Below are 22831 nucleotides of genomic sequence, written 5' to 3'. Positions count from 1 at the left end.
ATAGCAATTAAATGGCTATACGGTTGTGTTTGGCGGTATAGACTCTGCTGTCGAGCCTTCAACAGATTTGTCGCAAATACCCCCCCCCCCCTCCCCCCTCCCCCATGGGGACATCCTTAGCAACCACATCCTCCAGATGATGTGATGCTCATAATTGAGCTTGGCATGTAGGGAGCATAATCCAGATCATGAGAAGGATTGATGCATGTGGAGGCTGGGATGGCGGAGGGAGTTTTTTTATCCAACGCCATTGAGTATTGAGTATAGCCCTGCACTGGATCTCGAGAGGCACACAGTGACAGCTTACATGGACTGGCCATGGTGACATAATTTAGCCGTGAGCTACATTAAAATATATATATATTATACTGGTAAGTTCTGTCATTGATTGAGAACATTTGGATTAGCCATATACAATATATTTCCAGTCAGCTAGCTTGATTCTAAGGGTCACATTCGAGACAACGTCAGCCATTACTTACTACACAGAGTAAAACCACACACATGTCATAATTGGAGATGAGGTATGTTTCCCAGCCACTGATTAGGTTTTGCAGTTATGGGTTTATAGTATATACAGTAAACCGAGCCTGACGATAAAGACCCCACCCCTCCTCCTCAGCTTCTTAGACAGCAGCTGTGGAAAAGTGGTTCTAGAAAAAGACATAAAGGAGAAGAAGACAGCAAAGATAAAGGACTGCAAAGGGAGCTGCACTCTCTGACAAAGCAGGCGTGTAACCTATCCCTGGGCCCTCGGGACACACAGACACACACACACTTCTCCCACTCCAACTCCCTATACACACACATACACACAAACACACACACAACTCCGTCCTTGCCCCCCGGACACACTGCCCCCCCCCCCCCGCTGGGGCAAGGGGCTTTGGGTTGGGCTTTGAGAGTCATCCATGCGTCAGGGTGGACATTATCGGGGAATTAGAGGGGAAATAATGCCTGTCTCCAGCCCCACTGATAACAACAGCAGCAGGCTAGGGCTATAGGGTTAGCCCCTGCATTCCTGGCTGGACCACTGGAAGAGGGTCAGACAGGCTCCATTTCAGCCCAATCTGTCTGGAACATCCTCTGTGAGACTCACCTAAAGTAAAGAGGACATCATACAGAAACTGGGTTTTGCCTTGTTTTGGTGTGGCTTTGGCAGTCTGAAATGTAATTTAGGGCGCTGGGGGGAAATTACATTTGGTGCTCCTTGCTGTTTGGCCAGGGTTTAAAGTCTTCAAGGATTATTGCCATTGGTGATGTCACAATGGGGTAGGGCTGACCTTCGAAATTGTTTTGGCATTCGAAGCTTTGGGGCCGAGATTCGATTTTAATTGGAAGCTTCGATATTAATTATTATTATTATTATTATTATTATTATTATTATTATTATTATTATTATTATTATTATTATTATTATTATTATTATTATTATTATTATTATTATTATTATTATTATTATTATTATTATTATTATTATTATTATATATATATATATATTTTTTTTTTTATGTTGTGGGACTTGTACAGCACTTTGTTCAACTTTGTCAGTGCTGTAAAGTTTAAACCTTTTTAAATCTTAGACAAACGAAACACTTTGCTTTCATGAAATATTGTAAGCCGTCATTTGAGGCTTTATAAAAGCAGCACAATGAACACAAATCTGTCAATGCTGAGTCCGACCTCATCTTAAATAACAAACAGCATTGTATATATATATAATAATAATAATTTTTTATATATAAGTTACATATTCGGATTTTATTTTCCCATTCGAATCCTATGCCCATCGAACGAAACTTCGAAGCTTCAAAGTATTTAAGACATCCCTACAATGGGGACAGTTCGCTTTAATTGATCAATTAGCTGCGCTTTTTGGAGCCAGGAACACTGCCAACCTAATGTACTTACTTGTAATGTATTTGTTGTTTGTAAAGCTTTTTAATAGGGTTGTGCTGATAGACAATGACTTCATGGATTGACGACTTTCAGAGCTAAAGCCAGTTACTGCTAATGCTGTATGTTATAGCCAAGCATCTGCTAATACTGTATATATAGCCAAGCATCTGCTAATACTGTATATATAGCCAATCATCTGCTAATACTGTATATAGCCATATAAAATGTTCTATAGTAATAGAAAATATATATTAAAACTAGATTTAGACTACTTTCTTTGCTAAATAAACCTTTCCACAGATTCAAGGAAGTCATGTTCAATTATTGAAAAGATACGTAATATGCCACTTATCAAAGTGTGTGATATGTGGATGCATACAGAGGGGAATATGAAGACACAGGCGGTATTGTAGTGGAGGTGATCTTTACATGTGGTAGGGTCAATAGATGTTATATCCTACAGATAAGGTATGTATATAAGGTTGTAGGGTTACTGTAGTGTAGCAAGAGAGAAGGCATCTGGTTGTTCAAAGTCATGTGTCATCCAGACTGGATAAATGTACACATCTAGTTTGTGTATTGGATGCTGTATTATCTTATGAACTTAGCAACTGTATAACATTAGTATAAAACCAAAGGTTTTCAAGTTCAACTCAAAGTAAATATCCAGCACACAGAACTGGCTGAATCCAAGCTGTGGTTTAAAAAAGAAATACATGTACTTAAGCTAAGCAGAGAGAGCAGTACTATTTACATATTTCAATATCGCATGGGGCCCCAAACACGCAAGTTCCCCCAATTGTTCCCCTTCTTTAACCACTTTTTATCTCTCTCTCTACTACCACCTCCCTCTTTTATTCCTCCTTCTCTCCACTCCCTCCTCTGTTCCATCAATCTTTTCGTTTCCCAACAGATGGGGCTTTAAAAACCTCCACTGTCAGCCCTTTTCCTCTCAACAACATCACCCAGATGCAACCGAGGAGGTGAGAGCAACACACACACACACACACACACACACACACACACACACACACACACACACACACACACACACACACACACACACACACACACACACACACACACACACACACACACACACACACACACACACACACACACACACACACACACACACACACACACACACACACACACACACACACACACACACACACACACACACACACACACACACACACACACACACACACAGCCACCTTTAATCACAGTGACAGACACACCGGTAGACAGGCAGACAGACGCACTGATAAAAGGGATAAATATATACACATACACCTAGACAGGTGATGAGAGATGTACTGAAATGTGCAGACGCTGACAACAAAGAAGAAACTCATATATAGAAGTGCAAATGCATATGCACAAACACACATCTGCGCAAACACACACACACGCACGCACACACACACACACACACACACACACACACACACACACACACACACACACACACACACACACACACACACACACACACACACACACACACACACACACACACACACACACACACACACACACACACACACACACACACACACACACACACACACACACACACACACACACACACACACACACACACACACACACACACACATTCAGAATCAGAAGGGCTGTACAACTGTAAATAAAGAGGTTGAATAAAATGGGATATAAACTAAATTAAATATAGCACAATAGAATATAGTCCAATTATGAGTAAGAAATTAAATAAGAATAGGCCAGGGCTGTACAACTGGGCAAGCACACACACACACACACACGCATGCGCGCACACACGCACATGCACACACACTATCGCCTACTCAACTGTATGACAGTGATTTAGTGGCAGCAGCATGCTCCCATATGATACATGTGTTGCATGTTCACATGAAGCCGCCACCGGTTGTCTGACATGGCGGACGCAACCAGGACATGTCTATAATAAACCGAGCGCGTGCCAAGCATCGCATAACACACCCGACGGCTCTGCCCCACCATCTTGGCTCCAGCTGTGAAGACACCAGCTGCAGTTTCCTGTGTTGTTACCCAATGGCTATTACAGCTCCTCTCTGTACGTAACTGGTGGACATCTGTTCACACAGCAGAGATGCTATAACTCTCTCTTTAAAAAGGGGTGGGTGTAGGATTTTAATTGGCTGTTGTGCCACATCAAAAACCCAGCAGACCCTTTAGTCTCAGATGGACGACAAACTCATTTTTGAAAAGAAAAACAAACAAAAAAACAAATGTGCCAAGTCATGAAAGTTCTATTCCAATAGTTTTTTTTCCCATTTCCGCCCCAGGACTTAGTGTGCATTTAATTACCGTTTACAGACGTGTTGGTGGGTGGAGAGATGCCTTTTGGACTGTACAAAACACGACAGGCCAGGAAAGTCAATAGGTATTGACCCGGGGCAATTAAGTTGTAATCAGTTCACCCATGTAACCCATTGAAGGGAGTGCACGGCGAGGCGGGTGGGATTTTGGAAGAGACGGTGTGAATGAATAGCTGCTTTGGAAACGCAGAGGTTCTAGTTCATTGATCTGTTTGGTTTGGAGAGTCTTTATTTAAAGCTCACAGTCTATTGCAGAAGGGCCTCTCTACTCTGTATTGAGTTTCCTCCCAGTAGGGCTGGAGTGGTGATCTAGCGGTGGGGTATCATTATGTCAACTAGAAAGGTGCACTCAGTAGACACAGACAAGACAAATACACAAAAACACTGAGCGCTCTCCTTGTCGTTATTAGCAGTAGCACTAGCATAAGAATACTAGGAAGGATATGAAGGATGTTAGAAAGCATAGGGAGGATGTTAGGAAGCATAGTGAGGGTGTTACAGGGCTCTACGCTAACCTTTTTCCCAAGGAGCACATGTGCTCCTAAATGAAAAAATTTAGAAGCACACAAAGATATTTTGGAGCACAGTGAATTTTTTTAGTTTATTAACTAACTATTTATTACATGCATATTATACTGTGCGTGCGTAATGGAATATATGATTAGATGACAGAACATGGAAAATTCGTTATACAATTCTTTAATTAATAATAATTTCAATTAATATTTTGACGCTGTTGAAATGTAAATAATCAAAAATAATTCTCTAACAGCTGCTGAGCTATATACTACAATATCTTCCTTTTGAATGAAATAGGTTCAAGAATCGTATCAGGATTGTTAGCAGCGAGGGAGAGGGAGAGAGGGAAAGAGAGAGGGAGGGAGGGGCGCCCCCCCTTCCCTCACTATTGGATGCCTCTTAAGTCCAAAGCACACGGCGGGCGACCGACGTCGCCTGGCGATGCGACCGTCTGTCGCTCAACGACAATCGCTTGGCCCCCCACACCAAATCCGACCGTTCAGGTATAATAAGCTATATGTGTTGCTCTGTCTAGCTGGGGGTGTGGTTTCCCCCCGGGAGATATGAGAGGACGGACCGGACGCTAGGTTGTCGTGAAGCGAGATGAATTAGCAGGTAGCTGTGTTGTACATTACGAGGGAAGTATTAACCTGTAAAACCCATATTGAGCTGGAATTAAACCACCATATACGAATACAACCTCTCCTCATTCTTCCTGACATTACTGCATGACTGATCGCTACAATACGTTCATTACCACTGATTGGACAAGTATTATGCACCTGCTGAGAGAGAATGTTTTTTTCACGGAAGACGCAAACGGTTTTGTTCTTAACCATCATTTCTTTGGACAATAAACCTTACAAACTACATCAGCTGCAGCCTGGACATTAAACTCTGTCAACATCCACAACTCATTTTGTTATAAAAACATCTAGTAGGTGCATCGTGGCGCATCAATTTATTAGTTAATGACAAGCGGCCACTAAACCTTAAGTTCTCCAACTAACGTTATTTATTTAAATTGTTCCTGTTAATTAATAATTAACATAAGTAGCATGGTAATAATACATAGGTTATTGATCAATTACAAATGATACACCAGTAGAAGTAATGTTATTTCCTCATTGTCCTTGCTGTGTCGCCTGCCGTTGCCTCAAAAAATAGGATTGGGGCGATATTTAGCCAGGCGACAGAAGTTGCTGCACGATCGTCGCTAGAAAATCTCCTGCCGTGTGCGTTGTCTCATTCATAACAATGGAAGCAATACAATTCTGTTGGTCGTCTCGCTTAAAAAGTCGGTCGCCTGGCAAAAATCGCCCGGCGTGTGCGTTGGGCTTTAGCGTTCCCAGGGATAGCTTAGTTAGCGTTAGCAGCTAACATTAGTTAATTAAGGTTTTATCGCAACGTGGACATTCCAGAATGGCAAGGATGCAAAGCATGTTAGACAATTGGACCTGTTGCTCGCAGAGTTTACATTACACAGAAACAGTGCAACTCGCGAGATAAATTGTCACACAGCTGTCAAACGCAGGGATGAAGACTCGAGCTAGATGTCATAGCTTCTAGAATTGAAGGTCCGCTCTGCTCTATTATGAAATGACAATTGCGCGTTGACACGCCCACTACGCAAAACCATTAGTCGCACACTGTGCTCCTAAATGATTTTTCCAGTTTGCACATATCTATTTTTAAGGGCAAATGCGAGTGAAATAGTCGCACTGTAGAGCCCTGTGTTAGGAAGCATAGGAAGGGTGTTAGGAAGCATAGAACGGGTGATAGGAAGCAAAGGAAGCATGTTAGAAACAGGTTTCAATCTCAAGGGGGTGAGGCTTAATTCAATGGACAATGATGGGACTTAATGCATGCATAAATGTTTTAATGCATAGGTATAGCAACGACAATATGGGGTCTATAAAATGTTGGGCCTTCGAGCTAAATTAGGGATTTACTAGGAATTCCTCCGCACTAGGAAGATCTTTAACAACAACAAGCCCTGGTTTTCAGCCCAACTCAGGCGGCTGAGGTCGGAGAAGGAGGTGGCCAGGCTCAGTGGAGATGTGGATCGGTTCAGGCAGGCCAAGTACAAGTTCGCCAAAGAGGTGAGGGAGGCGAAACTTCGCTTCTCAGAGAAACTGCGGCAGCAGCTCTCTGAGGGGAATTCCTCCTCCGTATGGAAAGGCCTCAAGACCATTACCAACTATAAGCCAAAGTCACCACAGGCGCCTGATAGCCTCCCCCTGGCGAACGAGCTTAATGAATTTTACTGTAGGTTTGAGAAAGAGGTTCCCCCCGCCCTCTTCCTTCACCCACTCAGCCACAACCTCCATCCCCCCACCCCAGTGGGCCCCCACATCCCCCCCCTCTCTCTGTCAGTGTGAGAGAGGTGAAACGGCTGTTTTCTAGTCAGAATCCCCGGAAGGCGGCCGGCCTGGACTCTGTCTCCCCCTCTGCCCTGAAGCACTGTGCTGACCAGCTCGCACCGGTGTTTACCACCATTTTTAATGCCTCGCTGGAGCTGTGTCACGTCCCAGCATGCTTCAAGGCCTCAACCATCATCCCCGTCCCCAAGAAGGCCAAGGTCACAGGCCTTAATGACTACAGACCTGTCGCCCTGACCTCTGTGGTCATGAAGGTCATGGAGCGCTTTGTCCTGGCCCACCTGAAGCTCATTACTGATCCTGTGCTGGACCCGCTGCAGTTCACGTACAGAGCCAATAGATCCACAGAGGATGCTGTGAACATGGCTCTGCACTACACGCTGGAACATCTGGACTGCGCGGGCAACTATGTCAGGATCTTGTATGTGGACTTCAGCTCGGCCTTCAACACCATCCTTCCACCCATCCTGGAGCACCAGCTATCCCTGCTGCAGGTGCCGGCCTCCACTCGCAGGTGGATTACCGACTTCCTGTCCAACAGGTCTCAGCGGGTGAGGCTGGGGAAGAGCATTTCCAGCTCTAGGTCCACCAGCACCGGTTCCCTGCAGGGCTGCGTCCTGTCCCCACTACTGTTCTCCCTGTACACCAACAGCTGTGCCTCTCTCCACCCCTCGGTCAAACTCCTGAAATTAGCTGACGACACCACCCTGGTGGGTCTCATCTCCAGGGGGGACGAGTCGGCCTACAGGAGGGAGATCGAGAGGCTGCAGAGCTGGTGCAGCTGCAACAACCTGGAGCTCAATGTTCAAAAGACAGTGGAGATGGTAGTGGACTTCAGGAGGAAAGCAGCCCTGCCCCCTCCCATCATACTGGGAGCCACTCAGGTGGCCTCCGTGGAGTCATGCCGATTCCTTGGCATGACCATCTCCCGGGATTTGAAATGGGAGCTCAACATCACGGGCCTGCTCAAAAAGGCCCAGGGGAGGATGTTCTTCCTCCGGCAGTTGAACAAATACAAACTGCCGAGGACCATGATGGCCCAATTCTACACGGCCATCATTGAGTCCATCCTCACCCACTCCATCATCTCCTGGTTCCCCGCTGCAGCGGCAAAAGATCTCGCCAAGCTGCAGCAGGTGATTCGCTCCACGGAGAGGGTGATCGGCTGTCCCCTGCCCTCCCTCAGGTCCCTGCACGACTCATGGCCGACCCCTCCCACCCCGGTCACAGCCTCTTCACCCTGCTCCCCTCTGGGAGAAGGCTGAGGATCCCAAAGGCTGTGAAAGCTCGTCACAGACTGAGCTTCTTCCCCTCAGCCGCTAGGCTGATCAATGCCTCAGGTCCCCCCCCCCTCTGCCCCCAAGTGACACTGGCATAATGACACTGACTGCACTGCACTAGTCCTTACTGGAACTCTGCACTCTACACTTTATATATATATATGTATTTAATTGATTAATCCTCCACTGCACTGTTTTGTCCTGTGTCTGTGTTGGTGTTTGTCGTTTACTGTGAAAAAAGAGAGGAAAAAACGCATACACTGTAACGCTAAAACAATTACCAATGTGTTTTTACACAAATGGCTTAATAAAGGAATCTGAATCTGAATCTGAATTTATCTGAACATGCTGCTTCAGAAACTTAACTTTTGAAGTTTTCTCCTATACTCCTCACTAGAGTTGTTCCGATACCGATACCAGTATTGGAAATGCCTCCGATACAGCCTAAAATGTTGGTATCGATATCGGCGAGTACACGTAAAATCTATGCTCCGATACCATATGACGTAATTTATCAACAACACGTGCGGTATCCTCCTGCTGAGAGTGAGCATTATAAAACAAACGTGTTTTTAATCGACCGTGAATTAAAGTGTCAATGCTGTTTGTCATTTTAACAGCAGATACTTTCTTAAATGCCATCGTCCCGACAGAGCGGTGTGATGTGTTCGCTTGCTGGTGTTATTAGCATTAGCTGAAAAGCTAGTTTTAGCTTAACGTTACCTTGGCTAAAATTGGGACTATTCATAATCCAGCAATAATGGCTGCAGACCTGGAAGCAAAGTACAGCAAGTTGGCAATGGAGTATTCCACGGTAAGTAACTTTTTCACCAGTAATGTTACATTCTTTCCATCTAGCTCACGTTAACTGGCTAAACTAAGTGTCGTCACTGATCGACCTCTCGCACACATGCACGCAATTAATGACATGTTGCGGACAGCCATACCGGTGACAATGTTTAGCTTTTAGTGCCAAAGGATAAGAGTCTGAGGCGGAGTCTCAAAAGAGAATGTTGATTATTTATTGTGCATTAAAAATCACAACAGAGCCTCTGCTACTAGCTAACTGAACCGGAGCCTTCTGGATAGCAAGTGCAACAACGTATAACGTCCGTGCGGAACCAATGTCCCAACAACCTTTCCGTGGGTGAACTCATTGAGCATAGTTGTCAATTAATGATACTAACACTAATACAATCACCTGTTGTTGAATAAATACCATTACATTCTAGTTATTACTAAAAAACAGTAGCCTATATATAAAACAGTAGCTGTAAAAAAATATATATATATATTTTTAAATGTATGCACTGGTATCGGATCAGTATCGGTATCGGAATCGGATCAGGAAGGAAGAAATTGTATCGGAACATCTCTACTCCTCACCTATACCCTTATACTCCCTTTAAAACCATCACCCATTCCCTTATACTCTAACTAAACCCATCAACCACCCCCTTATACTCGTAAACCCCTCACCTTTCCCCTTATACTCCTAAACCCCTCACTTTACCCCTTATATTCTAACTAAACCCCTCATCGTTCCCCTTAATCTGGCACTTTCCTTCCAGCCCAGGACTGACATTGACTGAATTCATGTTAGTTTAAGGTCAGAGAGATATTGTAGCACTATTGTCATATTGGGACCTACCAGACACACGCCCATATCTAATTTTGAGTCCTGACTGACTCGGAAAGAAATACTGTGTTATAGGATATATAACCCATGCCCTTGTGTGAGATCCTGTGACTGTCTGCCCTAAAGCACCTTCCATAGAACTATTCATACGGGCCCTTCTCTACCCCCCTGCCCCCCCTTACCTGATAGGGTAGTCAGCAGCGCTGAGGTTGATGAAGAAGTCCCAGCTCCAGTCTTTCATGGCCAGCAGGTCGGCCATGCTGCGGAGATACATGGTTAGCAGGCTGGCGCCGCCCCAGATGGTGGCCATGCGCCAGGGAGTCACCCTCACGTTGACATACTGGGCAGCCAGGGCCTGGATCTGCCTGTGTAGGTAGTTGGAGCGCTGGGGGGAGAGAATACTGTGCATTACATTGGTGACTTAGGTTGAATACATATTCTTTCCGACATTACAAGGTTCAATGTTATTTTTGTACTTCTGTATATTTACTGTTGATCAATACAATTCAACATGTTTTCCAAGATTTCAGTCTATGCCAGTTTCTTCAGAACTTGGGTGATGGATCATTTAGTAGATAATTTTTTTTGTCAATCTATCGCAAAGTGAACGGAAGTCGGCTCTTGTCCTGAACTTTGTTTAATAAAAAGAAAAGACACACAAATAGCTACCGTACAAGTTTCTGTGTCCAACGTTTGAACGCAGATTCCACAAATGAAACATCAGATTTAATGAATATCTGACATGTGTGAACATGCTAAGGTGGCAGGAGAGGATGTTCTTTGAGACCTGGCAACCCTATCTAGAGTATATTAAACCCACCTTAGTGTTTAGCCACCAAGCAAGGGTAGCTGAAAAGGGGATGTCCCTTTTTTTATGGTTTATTTAATTTAATTTAGTATTTGTATTTATTCAATTGGGGGGGGGGTATAGTAATAGAGGTGCAGTGAATGATGTACAGAATATACATTTTGGGGTCATGTTCCAATTAGATTTTCGACACTTGATGCATTGGAGTGTGAGCTCTAATTGATTGGTTGATTGATTGAATTTATTTGACAATCAAAATTACATACAATACCGGTACACACATGTACAGCCATCACATATAATCTAAAATCGTCGAGGATTAAAACACAATAAAACCTTACGGTTTATTTCCATTGTGGTCCTCACAATGGACAATGGACAAGATGACTAGTATCCACCAGATCATGACTTAAATTGATCAAGTCAATTGATCATGACTTAAACCCCTCAACCATCCCCTTATACTCTTAAACTGCTAATTTCTCCCCTTATACTCTACCTAAACCCCTTAATCATCGCCGTACCCCTCAATCATCCCCATCATGTCCCATCCCTCCCTAGTTGTACTCTAACTAAACCCCTCCTCTTTCCCCTTAATCTGGCACTTTTAATAATACATCTATTTTATATAGCGCTTTTCCAGGTGCTCAAAGACGCTTTACATGGGTAGAAGAGACAAAACAAAACTATGGCAAAACAAAAAACAGAACAAAAATAATACATGACAAAATAAAATAAAACCAACAGAATTAGAGGTCAAAAGCAAGATTGAAAAGGTGGGTTGAGGGCTGATTTAAAAGATGTCAGGGTGTTTGCATCACGGATATGGCTGGGGAGGGCATTCCAGAGGGAGGGGGCAGCAGCAGCAAAGGCCCTGTCGCCCCAGGTCCGGAGCTTGGTCATGGGAGGTGTTAGGAGGTTGGCATCTGCAGACCTAAGGCGACGGGTGGGCGTGTGACGGTGGAGGAGGTCGGACAGGTAGGGAGGGGCAAGGTTGTTGAGGGCTTTAAATGTGATGAGAAGTATTTTAAATTGTATCCTGTATTTGATTGGAAGCCAGTGGAGGTCGTGGAGGACAGGGGTGATGTGATCAGAGCGACGGGTGGAGATGAGCATGCGGCAGAGTTTTGGACATATTGGAGTTTATTGAGCTTGCCTGGTTTCACACTGAATCCATTTTGTCCTAAATCTTCAGTTTGACAAACATTGACAATTTGGGGTTTTACATTTTTGGGGTTTTACATCGCTGCGCTCACCTGGTCAATGTGTATGTAGTAGTAGTGGGATGTATGGTAGATGGCTTTGAAGAGACGCTGGAACTGGCGAGCGGCTCGTCCGTGAACCACCAACACAAAGGCTATCCTGACCGGGACTGACGGGATGGTTTCTGTAGAGTCCTCCTCCCACTGCACGTTGGCATTGGCTTTACCTGACAGCACAGACACAGATACAGATACAGTAAGGTTTATTCACTATTTCACTCATACAGACATGTCAATTGTGTTCTGTTATATTATTACCACATACAACTTGTTAGGCAAACAGATTAATGGAATCAACAGTGGACTATAGACCTGTTCGCTGTATACAAACCTACCATGTTCGAGCCAATCAGCAATACCAACTGAGTCACGTGACTAAGTTACCCCGGACCTGCGCGAGATGCTGCGCCAAAGGAATACGACGGGCTCTATGGAGAAACCATGGCACTCCCATGACTAAATGTTGTTCCAAACAAAAACGTCTGGATGTCATTTAGCCAAATCAGCATAGCTGTGAGTGTGTCTTTCACCTTTTACATAGCTTTGGCATGGATTGATTGTTTAGATCGCTAGCATGGCTAACAAATGCAAATATATTGTAGTCCGCCCCGTTGTTCTGACCAGGTTGACGTTCCTTTCTGCTCCGGTGATGCGCACGCACACTGAGTCTGACGTATACAGCGAACAGGTCTATCATCAAACGACAACCAAAGGAGCTTCAATGTGGCATTTGAACAGCGAAGCTGTCTTCATCAGGGTTTCTGATGTTGGAAACAAGAACATCTAACCTAGTAAAAGCCTACACAGGTGGGCCTCTGTTCTGCTGTTCTTATACCCAGCCATGAAAACATCCTCCGTCTGTTCATTATCTGCGCCGCGCTGTTTACAACGGGATTGTTATTTCCGGTGGAAGAACACCGTAGTCTATTGTAACACTCGGCATCACAACAAAGTATCACACAGAACTATTTAAGTGCGTCAGACCTCAGCCGCGTGACGTGAGAGCCTCGAGCACCGCCGACAACAAGTAAACAATGGAAGCTGCTTCTCAGATGTGACTTTTCTCCTCTCATCTTGTCATTTGTTGTTAGATCATGACTGGAATATTCTCTTTAACCCTCGTACTGCGGGGCATTGGTCGTGTGCAAAGGTGGTGAGTTATGTTAGCTCTGAGGTATATAGAAATAAATAAATATATACATTAAAAAGGGAGAAAAAAGGGGGGGGGGGGGAATGGGGAAAAAATATATATAATTTAAAAAAGAAAACATAGTGGTCAGGTGGCGTAGCGGAGATTACGCTCGTCACCAACGCAGGAGATGCTGGGTTCGAGTCCAGCTCTCGGCGTTGCCACCAGCTTGGCTGGCCGCTTCACACTAATACAATTGGCAGTATTAGGGGGTGGGGAAGCTGGCGGGTGGGAATCTGGCGTTGTGGACAGCAACGCCTAGGTCAGGTCTCGGCGCTTGCTAAGCGGGGCAGGACTTGGTGGAGATAGCGTGCCCTCCCACGCGCTACACTTCACCAATGAGAGTCCTCGCTGCCAAGTGAAAAGACGTCACTGGCTGTCAGCGCACGTCTCGGAGGAAGCGTGCGATCGACTCGGGACGCCCTTGTACCGACTCGTAGGAGAACATGCATACAGCAGCCAGGTAGGGGAGGGGGGGAATTGGCACAACGACTAATTGGGACGGGGAGAAAAATCAGAGAAAAAAAAAATAAATAAAACATAGCGGTAGACGGACAGCCACTTCAGCTCAAGTGTAGAAAGCAACAACAGCACCGCAAGGCAATGACTCACTTCCATTTATTATGTGATTGAATTTGAACTATGACAATCTCACCCCCAGGACGGACGCCACGGCTAGTGTGAATACGACCCTCATTCCGGCAGGGATCCTAATAGCTATTCCTCTGGGGGGGGGGGGGTTCAGGGTGGGACGCAGTTTTGATAATGTGCCATCATTCTCCACCTTAAGGCAAACGTCGGATTTAACGCGAGTGACAACAACACAGAGCGGCGTGCAGGCGGACACAGCCTGCCAAGCCACCGTCCAATTAAAACAAATCCATCCATCTCCAGGGAGGCCGTCGGAAACCTCTTAAGAATCCATAAATTCTTCATGTAACGCCCCCTTAATCTCTCTTAACAAACACTTGATTTCCAAAAATGTATTTAAAAAAGGCTCTCCTTGGAGCTTTCATCCATTGTCTGGTCTGCCCACATACGCTGTTTCTGTACTGTAACTGTACAGGGTTTACAGCGATAGTATTACAGCAAAACACACACACACACACACACACACACACACACACACACACACACACACACACACACACACACACACACACACACACACACACACACACACACACACACACACACACACACACACACACACACACACACACACACACACACACACACACACAGTTCATAGGTCTGGTCCATTTGTTGACAGGACAGGGCTTGAGATGGAGATAATGACTGTAATTTGGGACTCCAGCTCCCATGGGGCAATGGGAGAGCCATGGTCTCTGCGCTAAGACTAGGTGGCTGGCCCCCACCCCCGTAGCCCCCGCCCATTGAGGTTATGTTTCGCTGGCTGGCGGAGAGGTCCTGTAATTAGTCAGACTTAAGGCTGAGTGTCTGACACGTCGTCCTTTGAGTGCTGACAACAGGGGCAGGAAGAGAGGCCACACCCCCAATGCCTCGAGTTCACCATGCCTCCTGTCAATCATTCCAATATAAGGGCAAGGGTCCGCATGTCTCCACGTAAGGGATGACAACAGGAGTCAGGACATACAGTAGGGACATACTCAGATGAGTGGCACTATAGACCTAATAAATGTACTGTATGTTAATTTGCATGCAATCTATCTCTCTCTCTCTCTCTCTCTCTCTCTCTCTCTCTCTCTCTCTCTCTCTCTCCTCTCTCTCTCTCTCTCTCTCTCTCTCTCTCTCTCTCTCTCTCTATCTATCTATCTATCTATCTATCTATCTATCTATCTATCTATCTATCTATCTATCTATCTATCTATCTATCTATCTATCTATCTATCTATCTATCTATCTATCTATCTATCTATCTATCTACCTATCTATCTTGCAATTGGTGTTTGTGTGTGTGTGTGTGTGTGTGTGTGTGTGTGTGTGTGTGTGTGTGTGTGTGTGTGTACGATATCCTCAAAAACATATCAAACCGCTCTCGATCTTTAAATCCCATTTATGTGTGCTATACTGTAACGTTATATCCGGTGGATTCAAATCAAGCATTTAAAATGACAGCACTCCGCGGGCGTTGGTTCTGCTGTGAGGCTACTGTATATCAGAATTACTGTAACAGTAATTGGTGGCCAGCTATGTAGGTTCACTGGTTTGCTTTGCACACGGATAATTGGCCAGTTGCTTCAAAAAGCACTTTGAGAGCGTGTGCTATACTAGCTAGCTGAACTAATGAGCACTGCTGAGTGGTGTGTGTGTGTGTGTGTGTGTGTGTGTGTGTGTGTGTGTGTGTGTGTGTGTGTGTGTGTGTGTGTGTGTGTGTGTGTGTGTGTGTGCATACACACATGTGTCGGTGTGTGTAACTGGAGTTTTATTGTCAGTTTGATGAATATGTGTGTCTAATCTATGTGCCGAATAGTGTCTTTAAGACGAGCCCATATCCTCATCTCTCATCATACTGTACAGGTGCAGACACAGCAGGCCCATTCCCAGCATATAAACAGCAGCCCTCCTCTTGAACTCCCTCCTCACCATCATCATCCCTCTTCCTCTCGCCATCAATCTTTTAAACGGCCTCTCCCTCATCTGCTCATCACCCTGCTCTCTCTCTCTCCGTCCATCATCTCCCCCTGTCGTCCATCTCAACCACTCATGCAAGAGAGGTTGTACGTGGTGCCTTGCGATGCCTTCTGTTCCGTTTCGTTCCGTTCCATTCTATTCTGTTCTATTCTATTCCATTGAGGGTGCAGTGTGTTAGTACTAAGCCTAGTATCAAAGTGACATCAAAGTGATCTAATGGACAGACATTAACCCTTTCACTACCACACTACCAAAGGGTTAACCCTTTCACTGTGACAATACAGCAGGTTAACCCCTTCACTGCCACGCGACAAAGGGTTAACACTTTCACAACCACACTACAGAATGTTAACCCTTTCACTACCACACTACAGATGGTTACAGACTGTCTGTAGTGTGGTAGTGAAAGGTTAACCTTCTGTAGTGTGGTAGTGAAAGGGTTAAGACGGGGGGGGGGGGGGGGCACTGTTGCAGACTGACTTTGGTTCAGTAACATTTTTGTATATATTTTTATTTAAAGGTCCCCTATCTTATAAATGGCCTTTTCCAGGGGTTTGCATTGTTTTCTAGCAACGTGGGGTTGTACCAACACTGACTAGGTGTGACATTCTCATTCAGGCGCATTCCTCCAGTTCAGTTGTGACAAGAACTTAGTTCAGTGAACTAAGCCATTCATAATTTAGCGTATCTGTGACGTGTACGAATTCTGATCTGCATACCTCAGCTCCTTCTGTGGTTGTAGCCACTGCCCACAATCAACAATGTTTTTTGGAAAAAAAACAGATGTGTTCCATAGACTCACAGGAATTGTGTAAAATTGCCCAAATAGTGAAAGAAATAGCAAAATAGTTCCCCTTTAATTATATCCCCAAAGCGACAGCGTCTGGGATGGAATCACTACCAATCCTACTCCGTCTACTTCTCCAACGCCTCCAACTTCTCCAACTCCTCCTACTTCTCCAACTCCTCCTACTCCTCCTGCTCCTCATACTCCTCCTACAGTACTTCTCATACTCCTCCTACTGTACTTCTCATACTCCCCCTACAGTACTTCTCATACTCCCCCTACAGTACTTCTCATACTCCTCCTACAGTACTTCTCATACTCCTCCTACTGTACTTCTCATACTCCTCCTACTGTACTTCTCATACTCCTCCTACAGTACTTCTCATACTCCTCCTACTGTACTTCTCATACTCCTCCTACAGTACTTCTCATACTCCTCCTACAGTACTTCTCATACTCCTCCTACAGTACTTCTCATACTCCTCCTACTGTACTTCTCATACTCCTCCTACTGTACTTCTCATACTCCTCCTACAGTACTTCTCATACTCCTCCTACTGTACTTCTCCTACTCCTCCTACAGTACTTCTCATACTCCTCCTACAGTACTTCTCATACTCCTCCTACTGTACTTCTCATACTCCTCCTACAGTACTTCTCATACTCCTCCTACAGTACTTCTCATACTCCTCCTACAGTACTTCTCATACTCCTCCTACTGTACTTCTCATACTCCTCCTACAGTACTTCTCATACTCCTCCTACAGTACTTCTCATACTCCTCCTACTCCTCATACTCCTCCTACTGTTGCTACTTTTCCTACTCGTCCTACTCCTTATTCCTCCTACTCCCCATACTCCTCCTGGGATGTTCACTTGATTCTCACACAACTTGCTGTGTGGTATCTGGGAACGAACATCTTTAATTGTCTTCTTTACATATGTCATATGCCAAACCACATGACCACCACATCCAATCAAATATCTGAAATATGGTAAACAGGAAATTAAGTGTTACTTGTGAACGCTTTGTTCCATGGCCTGTTGTTGAAGCCATTTGATATACTGGAAAGCCTGTTAACACTTTGTGTTTTATGTTTTTCTTCATTATTATTTAAATCATTCAGCTCCTTTCAAACTGAAGACTTAACCCCTTAAGCCTGACGGGCCCGGTATCGGTCCGAGATTTATTTCACGTCATAAATAGATCAATACAATCCGTATTAATTAATGTTGCATTTTTTTCTTCAAATGTAGCCAAGAGTAAAGACCCTAACCCTATCAAAACAGCAGTCAGAGTGTATATTTTCAGCACTACGTTTGTTTACCAATGATTTTAAGTGTTATTAGCGAAATATGAGTTCATAAAACAGAGGATACCCAGGGCTTTCAATGGACATCGACATTTCATAAAACTACACTACCCAGCTCACACCAGCCTCTGTGAAAGCTGCTGAAAATATTCTTTGTGAAAAATTCTGATGTGATTTTTGTGATTATATCTTACGGGTCGAACAAACCTGAACGTTATTGCCATGAAATAGAACAGAGTTTGTTTCTTTACCTTTCTGTGAACGTCTAGAAGAAAACCATGTCTCAATCTGATGAAAAATGGCGGAGCTATTTACATTATAAAAAAGTAACTGTACTTAGAGTACTTGAGTAGATTTCATTCACGGTCTTTGCTATTACGGGCGCCTGGTGGCACTAAATCCAGATTGAAGTCTGCCATTGGAAAGAGGAGATTTCCAGAGTCTCTGCGGTGGTGGCGAGCGCCCGATATTCTATATTGATATTCTATATTGATATTTCAAATTGCATGTGTCCGGATGACAAAATGCTGTACTGTATCTACAAAATGTCTGGTTAATTATAAATATACATGTATATATATATATATATTCTCCTTTGGCCATTACAATAATTGCATATTGTTTGAAAGGACAAGGAATAACATTGTTTTTTTGCATAAAATTTTTCTTTTTTATCTGTTGAATCGATTAATCAAAGAAATAATCAACAGATTAATCGATTATCAAAATAGTTGTTCGTTGCAGCGGTACCTAATAATGACTTCAATGTCAGACTTTTCATTAGCAGACCATCTAAAACGAGTCAGTGTGTGACGTCGGCTGGTCTGTTTCTAACGATGACACGGAGACAAGGTCGCCGACTGCCAGCTCATCTCCACTGTACCATCGCAGCGCGGGCCGTGCCTAATATTAGCCCAAGCTAGCATGATGGGAGCAGAGAGAACATATTCCCCCCCATGTCCAACCGAGCTGAATGCTGGAGAGGTGACACTTATGCTAATCCTGCCCAGGCCTCAAGGACAGAATGCTGATCAAATTAAATCGGACACTTTGCTGCTAACGAGGTTAGGACTCATATTCTGAGTGGAGGGTAACAGTGGAGAGAAAGAGAGAGAGAGAGAGAGAGAGAGAGAGAGAGAGAGAGAGAGAGAGAGAGAGAGAGAGAGAGAGAGAGAGAGAGAGAGAGAGAGAGCGGGGGGGAGAGAGAGAGGGGGGGAGGAAGGAAAGCGAGCGAGAGAGAGAGAGAGAGCGGGGGGAGAGAGAGAGGGGGGGGAGGAAGGAAAGCGAGCGAGAGAGAGGGAGAGAGAGAGAGGGAGAGAGAGAGAGGGAAAGAGAGAGAGGGAAAGAGAGCAAAGCGAGACAGAGAGAGAGAAAGAGAGAGGGGGGAGAGGTGGGAAGGAAAAAAGAGGAAAGAGAGAGAGAGAGAGGAGAGAGAGAGAGAGAGAGAGAGAGAGAGAGAGAGAGAGAGATAACATCGCAGCAGGCACAAGGCAGACAGACAGAGGGTAAAAAAAAAAAAAATAGATGTGATTAATTTAGCTGTCGTGTTCCTACAGCCTAGGCACCAAGGAAAAGCCCTTTTCTATTCCTTTGTCTCTTCTGGATCAGACTGTCAGTCTGAGTGGGGTGGCAGAGTCACGGCAAGATGACAGGGGCTTTAGTCATGATACAGACCCCACTTCTGCCGTTAGGGGGGAACGGGAAGACACTGGACCAAAATCGCAGAGTCACTGTGGCTCCTCGCCTTCTCTAGTGAGACGACCGTGGGGCAGCGCAGCTATACCTGACTAGCATTGGCAAGGACGCGAGAAGTGGGGGTGCGACGGGTGCTCCAGCACCCCCTGCTGGCGGGGAGGGTAACTGCAACTGCAAGGTGGTTTTGGCCTTTATTCCATTGGAATACCGACGCTACTCAATGTCATAGAGCGGAACGGCACTGCAGATTTACCCTATTCTTGGAATTCATTGCCAGATCCATAGGGGCGCTGTCTCGATAATGCAGTGTTATTAAAACAGCGTGTAGACTCATGAACCGGTTGGGATTCGAATAGACGCGGCCTGGAAGCGTCAACGCGGAACTGGAAATCCGTTGGTAAAATAAATAGCGGCCTGGAATAGTTTTTGTTTTGGGACAATTCGCAGTAAAGGAATATATCTGTCGGCGATGTTGTATGCGGGAACGAATTGCAGAGAGGGAGGACTGTCTGAAGTGGAGAGTGTGTTTACTTGTGTCTCAGAAAAGAAATGTCTCATCTGATTTCTTTAATAATAATAACCTGGACTTGCTGCAGCATATGCATCCGGATATTCTGGACTCACTGGACATTCATGTTGTCATGAAGGAGTTTATTTCCACCACTCCTGAACGCAAGACCACCTTCTGTGTTTTACCGTCTTCGGAATAGGTAATGTGTGTTATTATTATTATCGCTCCTGCAGCGATTGTTGTTGCGACAGTGACACAGAGGGCGCAACAGCCAGATGGGGTAAGCTGGGCTGTGATGTGTGCATCAGAACGCTCAGAGCGCGGAGTTGGGCAGCTGTTTTGATTGAAAAGTTTGATTGAAAAGTTTATTAACAGATTGCAGAATGGGTACAGTACATTACAGCTCAATACATACAATTGTTAAGGGGATGCAGACCATAGAAAGACTTTCGTCTTGTTTACATCAGGGACCGTCCCCCATTTTCAATTCATCATAGTATCCTAGTGAACGAGAGTGTTGGTTATGACTGACAGACAGTGGAGCTGTTTGCAGATAGCGAACATTTTACAATACAACTACAAGTATAATTATATAATATATATATTTTATATAAAAAAAAAATTATATAAAAAAAAATAAAAATTTATCAAAAACGATCGATATCTCAGCACCCCCACTCCCCGCGGACTTCTCGCGGCCCTGAGCATTGGGTAGATGTCCCTGACGTGTTGTGACATTCCCTTCTCCTCCTCTCCATATGCAATCCACTTTGTGTGTGTGTGTGTGTTTGTGTGTATGTGTGTGTGTGTGTGTATATATTAGAGATGTTCCGATACCATTTTTTCCTTCCCGATCCGATTCCGATACCTAAGCTTTGGGTATCGGCCGATACCGATACTGATCCGATATCAGTGCATACATTAAAAAAAAAAAAAATTATTCCGCACGGACGTTATATGTTGTTGCGCACTTCCTATCCAGAAGGCTCCGGTGACTTCAGTTAGCTAGCAGATGCTCCGTTGTGATTTTTGCATAATAAATATTCAACATTCTCTTTTGAGACTCCGCCTCAGACTCTTATCATTTGGCACTAAAAGCTAAACATTGTCACCGATATGGCTGTCCGCATTATGTCATTAATTGTGTGCGAGAGGTCAATCAGTGACGACGTTAACGTGAGCTAGGTTAGCCACTTAGCGTGAGCTAGGTTAACGTGAGCTAACGTTAGATGGAAACAAGGCAATATAACGTTACTGGTGAAAAAGCGATTTACCTTGGAATACTCCTGTGCCAACTTGTTGTACTTTGCTTGCAGGTCTGCAGCCATTATTGCTGGATTATGAATAGCCCCAACTTTAGCCAAGGTAACGTTAAGCTAAAACTAGCTTTCTGTTAGCGCTTCAGCTAATGCTAATAACACCAGCACGCGAACCCATCAGAGCTCCCCGTCAACACCCCTCTCTCGGGAAGATGGCATTTAAGAAAGTATCTGCTGTTAAAATGACAAACAGCATTGACACTTTAATTCACGGTCGATTAAAAACACGTTTGTTTTATAATGCTCACTCAGCAGACCGCAGTGTTGTTGATAAATTACGTCATATGGTATCGGAGCGCAGCATTAGACGGGTATTCGCCGATACCGATACCAGCATTTTAGGCAGTATCGGCGGCATTTCCGATACTGGTATCGGTATCGGAACAACTCTAGTATATATGTGTGTGTGCCTTTAAACGTGGTTGCTGATGTATAAAGTTGCTCACTGTTGGTGGCAAGCTAACACATTTTGTTTACAGAATCAACATGCACGTGTACAACAATTCTTCTTGGAAAGTGTGTGTGTGTGTGTGTGTGTGTGTGTGTGTGTGTGTGTGTGTGTGTGTGTGTGTGTGTGTGTGTGTGTGTGTGTGAGTGCGTGGACATGTGTGTAATTGCATGCACCTGTGCAATTGGTGGAAGACAAGAGAGAAAGAAAAACATTGTTAGCCTCCATTCTGCAGCCAGCTTGACCAGACTAAATGAAAATTGGAAACCAATTTCATGTAAATACAAAGCAGAATCCCTCGTTTTCTCCCCCAGTCTAGTCGTCCAATTAGACACAAGCAGGAAAATCCATTTATTGCTGGGCTTTGATAGGAATTGGAGCTAGAAGAAACAGTTTCATTGGGCGCCTATAAGCTCGACTGGGCAGACCAGACTTTGTTTTCAGCTCAGCAGATATTACTTTCCTTATTGCCCATTAAAATAGGCCGTACAGTAGAGAGAACAAGAAAATAGCCAGGAAAATCTAATGACAAACTACATCAAGCAAGAGAGACATTGACAAGCTGTCAGATGCACCATATTTCTTCCTTTGTGGTCTGTACATTATAATGGATGGGAATGGGATCAGAAATTGATTCACATGAAAAGCACGTCTGTATGCTTTATATTTGAAGCCCTGAAATCGATTCAGTGAATACGATAACGACTGATTAACACGGTGGTCTGTGAAAATCTTAGAAGTGACCATCTCCTCTTACTCACATGCAGTATATTCTTATTATATAAGAATTTTATATAATAAAATGTTTGCCTATAAA

At 44.4% G+C, this 22831-nt stretch overlaps 1 protein-coding gene across 1 annotated transcript in view; it reads right to left on the bottom strand.

Annotated features, from left to right (window-relative positions):
- xylt1 (xylosyltransferase I) overlaps positions 1–22831 on the bottom strand; it is a 129286-nt gene that overhangs the window by 49634 nt on the left and 56821 nt on the right. The window contains exons 3-4 of the mRNA XM_084318564.1: positions 12131–12303; positions 10249–10451 (exon numbers count right to left, since the gene is read on the bottom strand). Of these exons, the coding sequence (XP_084174690.1) occupies positions 10249–10451; positions 12131–12303 (376 nt within the window). The remainder of the gene's footprint in view (positions 1–10248; positions 10452–12130; positions 12304–22831) is intronic.

Source organism: Notolepis coatsorum, assembly GCF_963971535.1.
Source record: "Notolepis coatsorum genome assembly, chromosome: 7".
Lineage (NCBI taxonomy): Eukaryota > Metazoa > Chordata > Actinopteri > Aulopiformes > Paralepididae > Notolepis > Notolepis coatsorum.
This window is presented reverse-complemented; position numbering and strand designations above follow the sequence as displayed.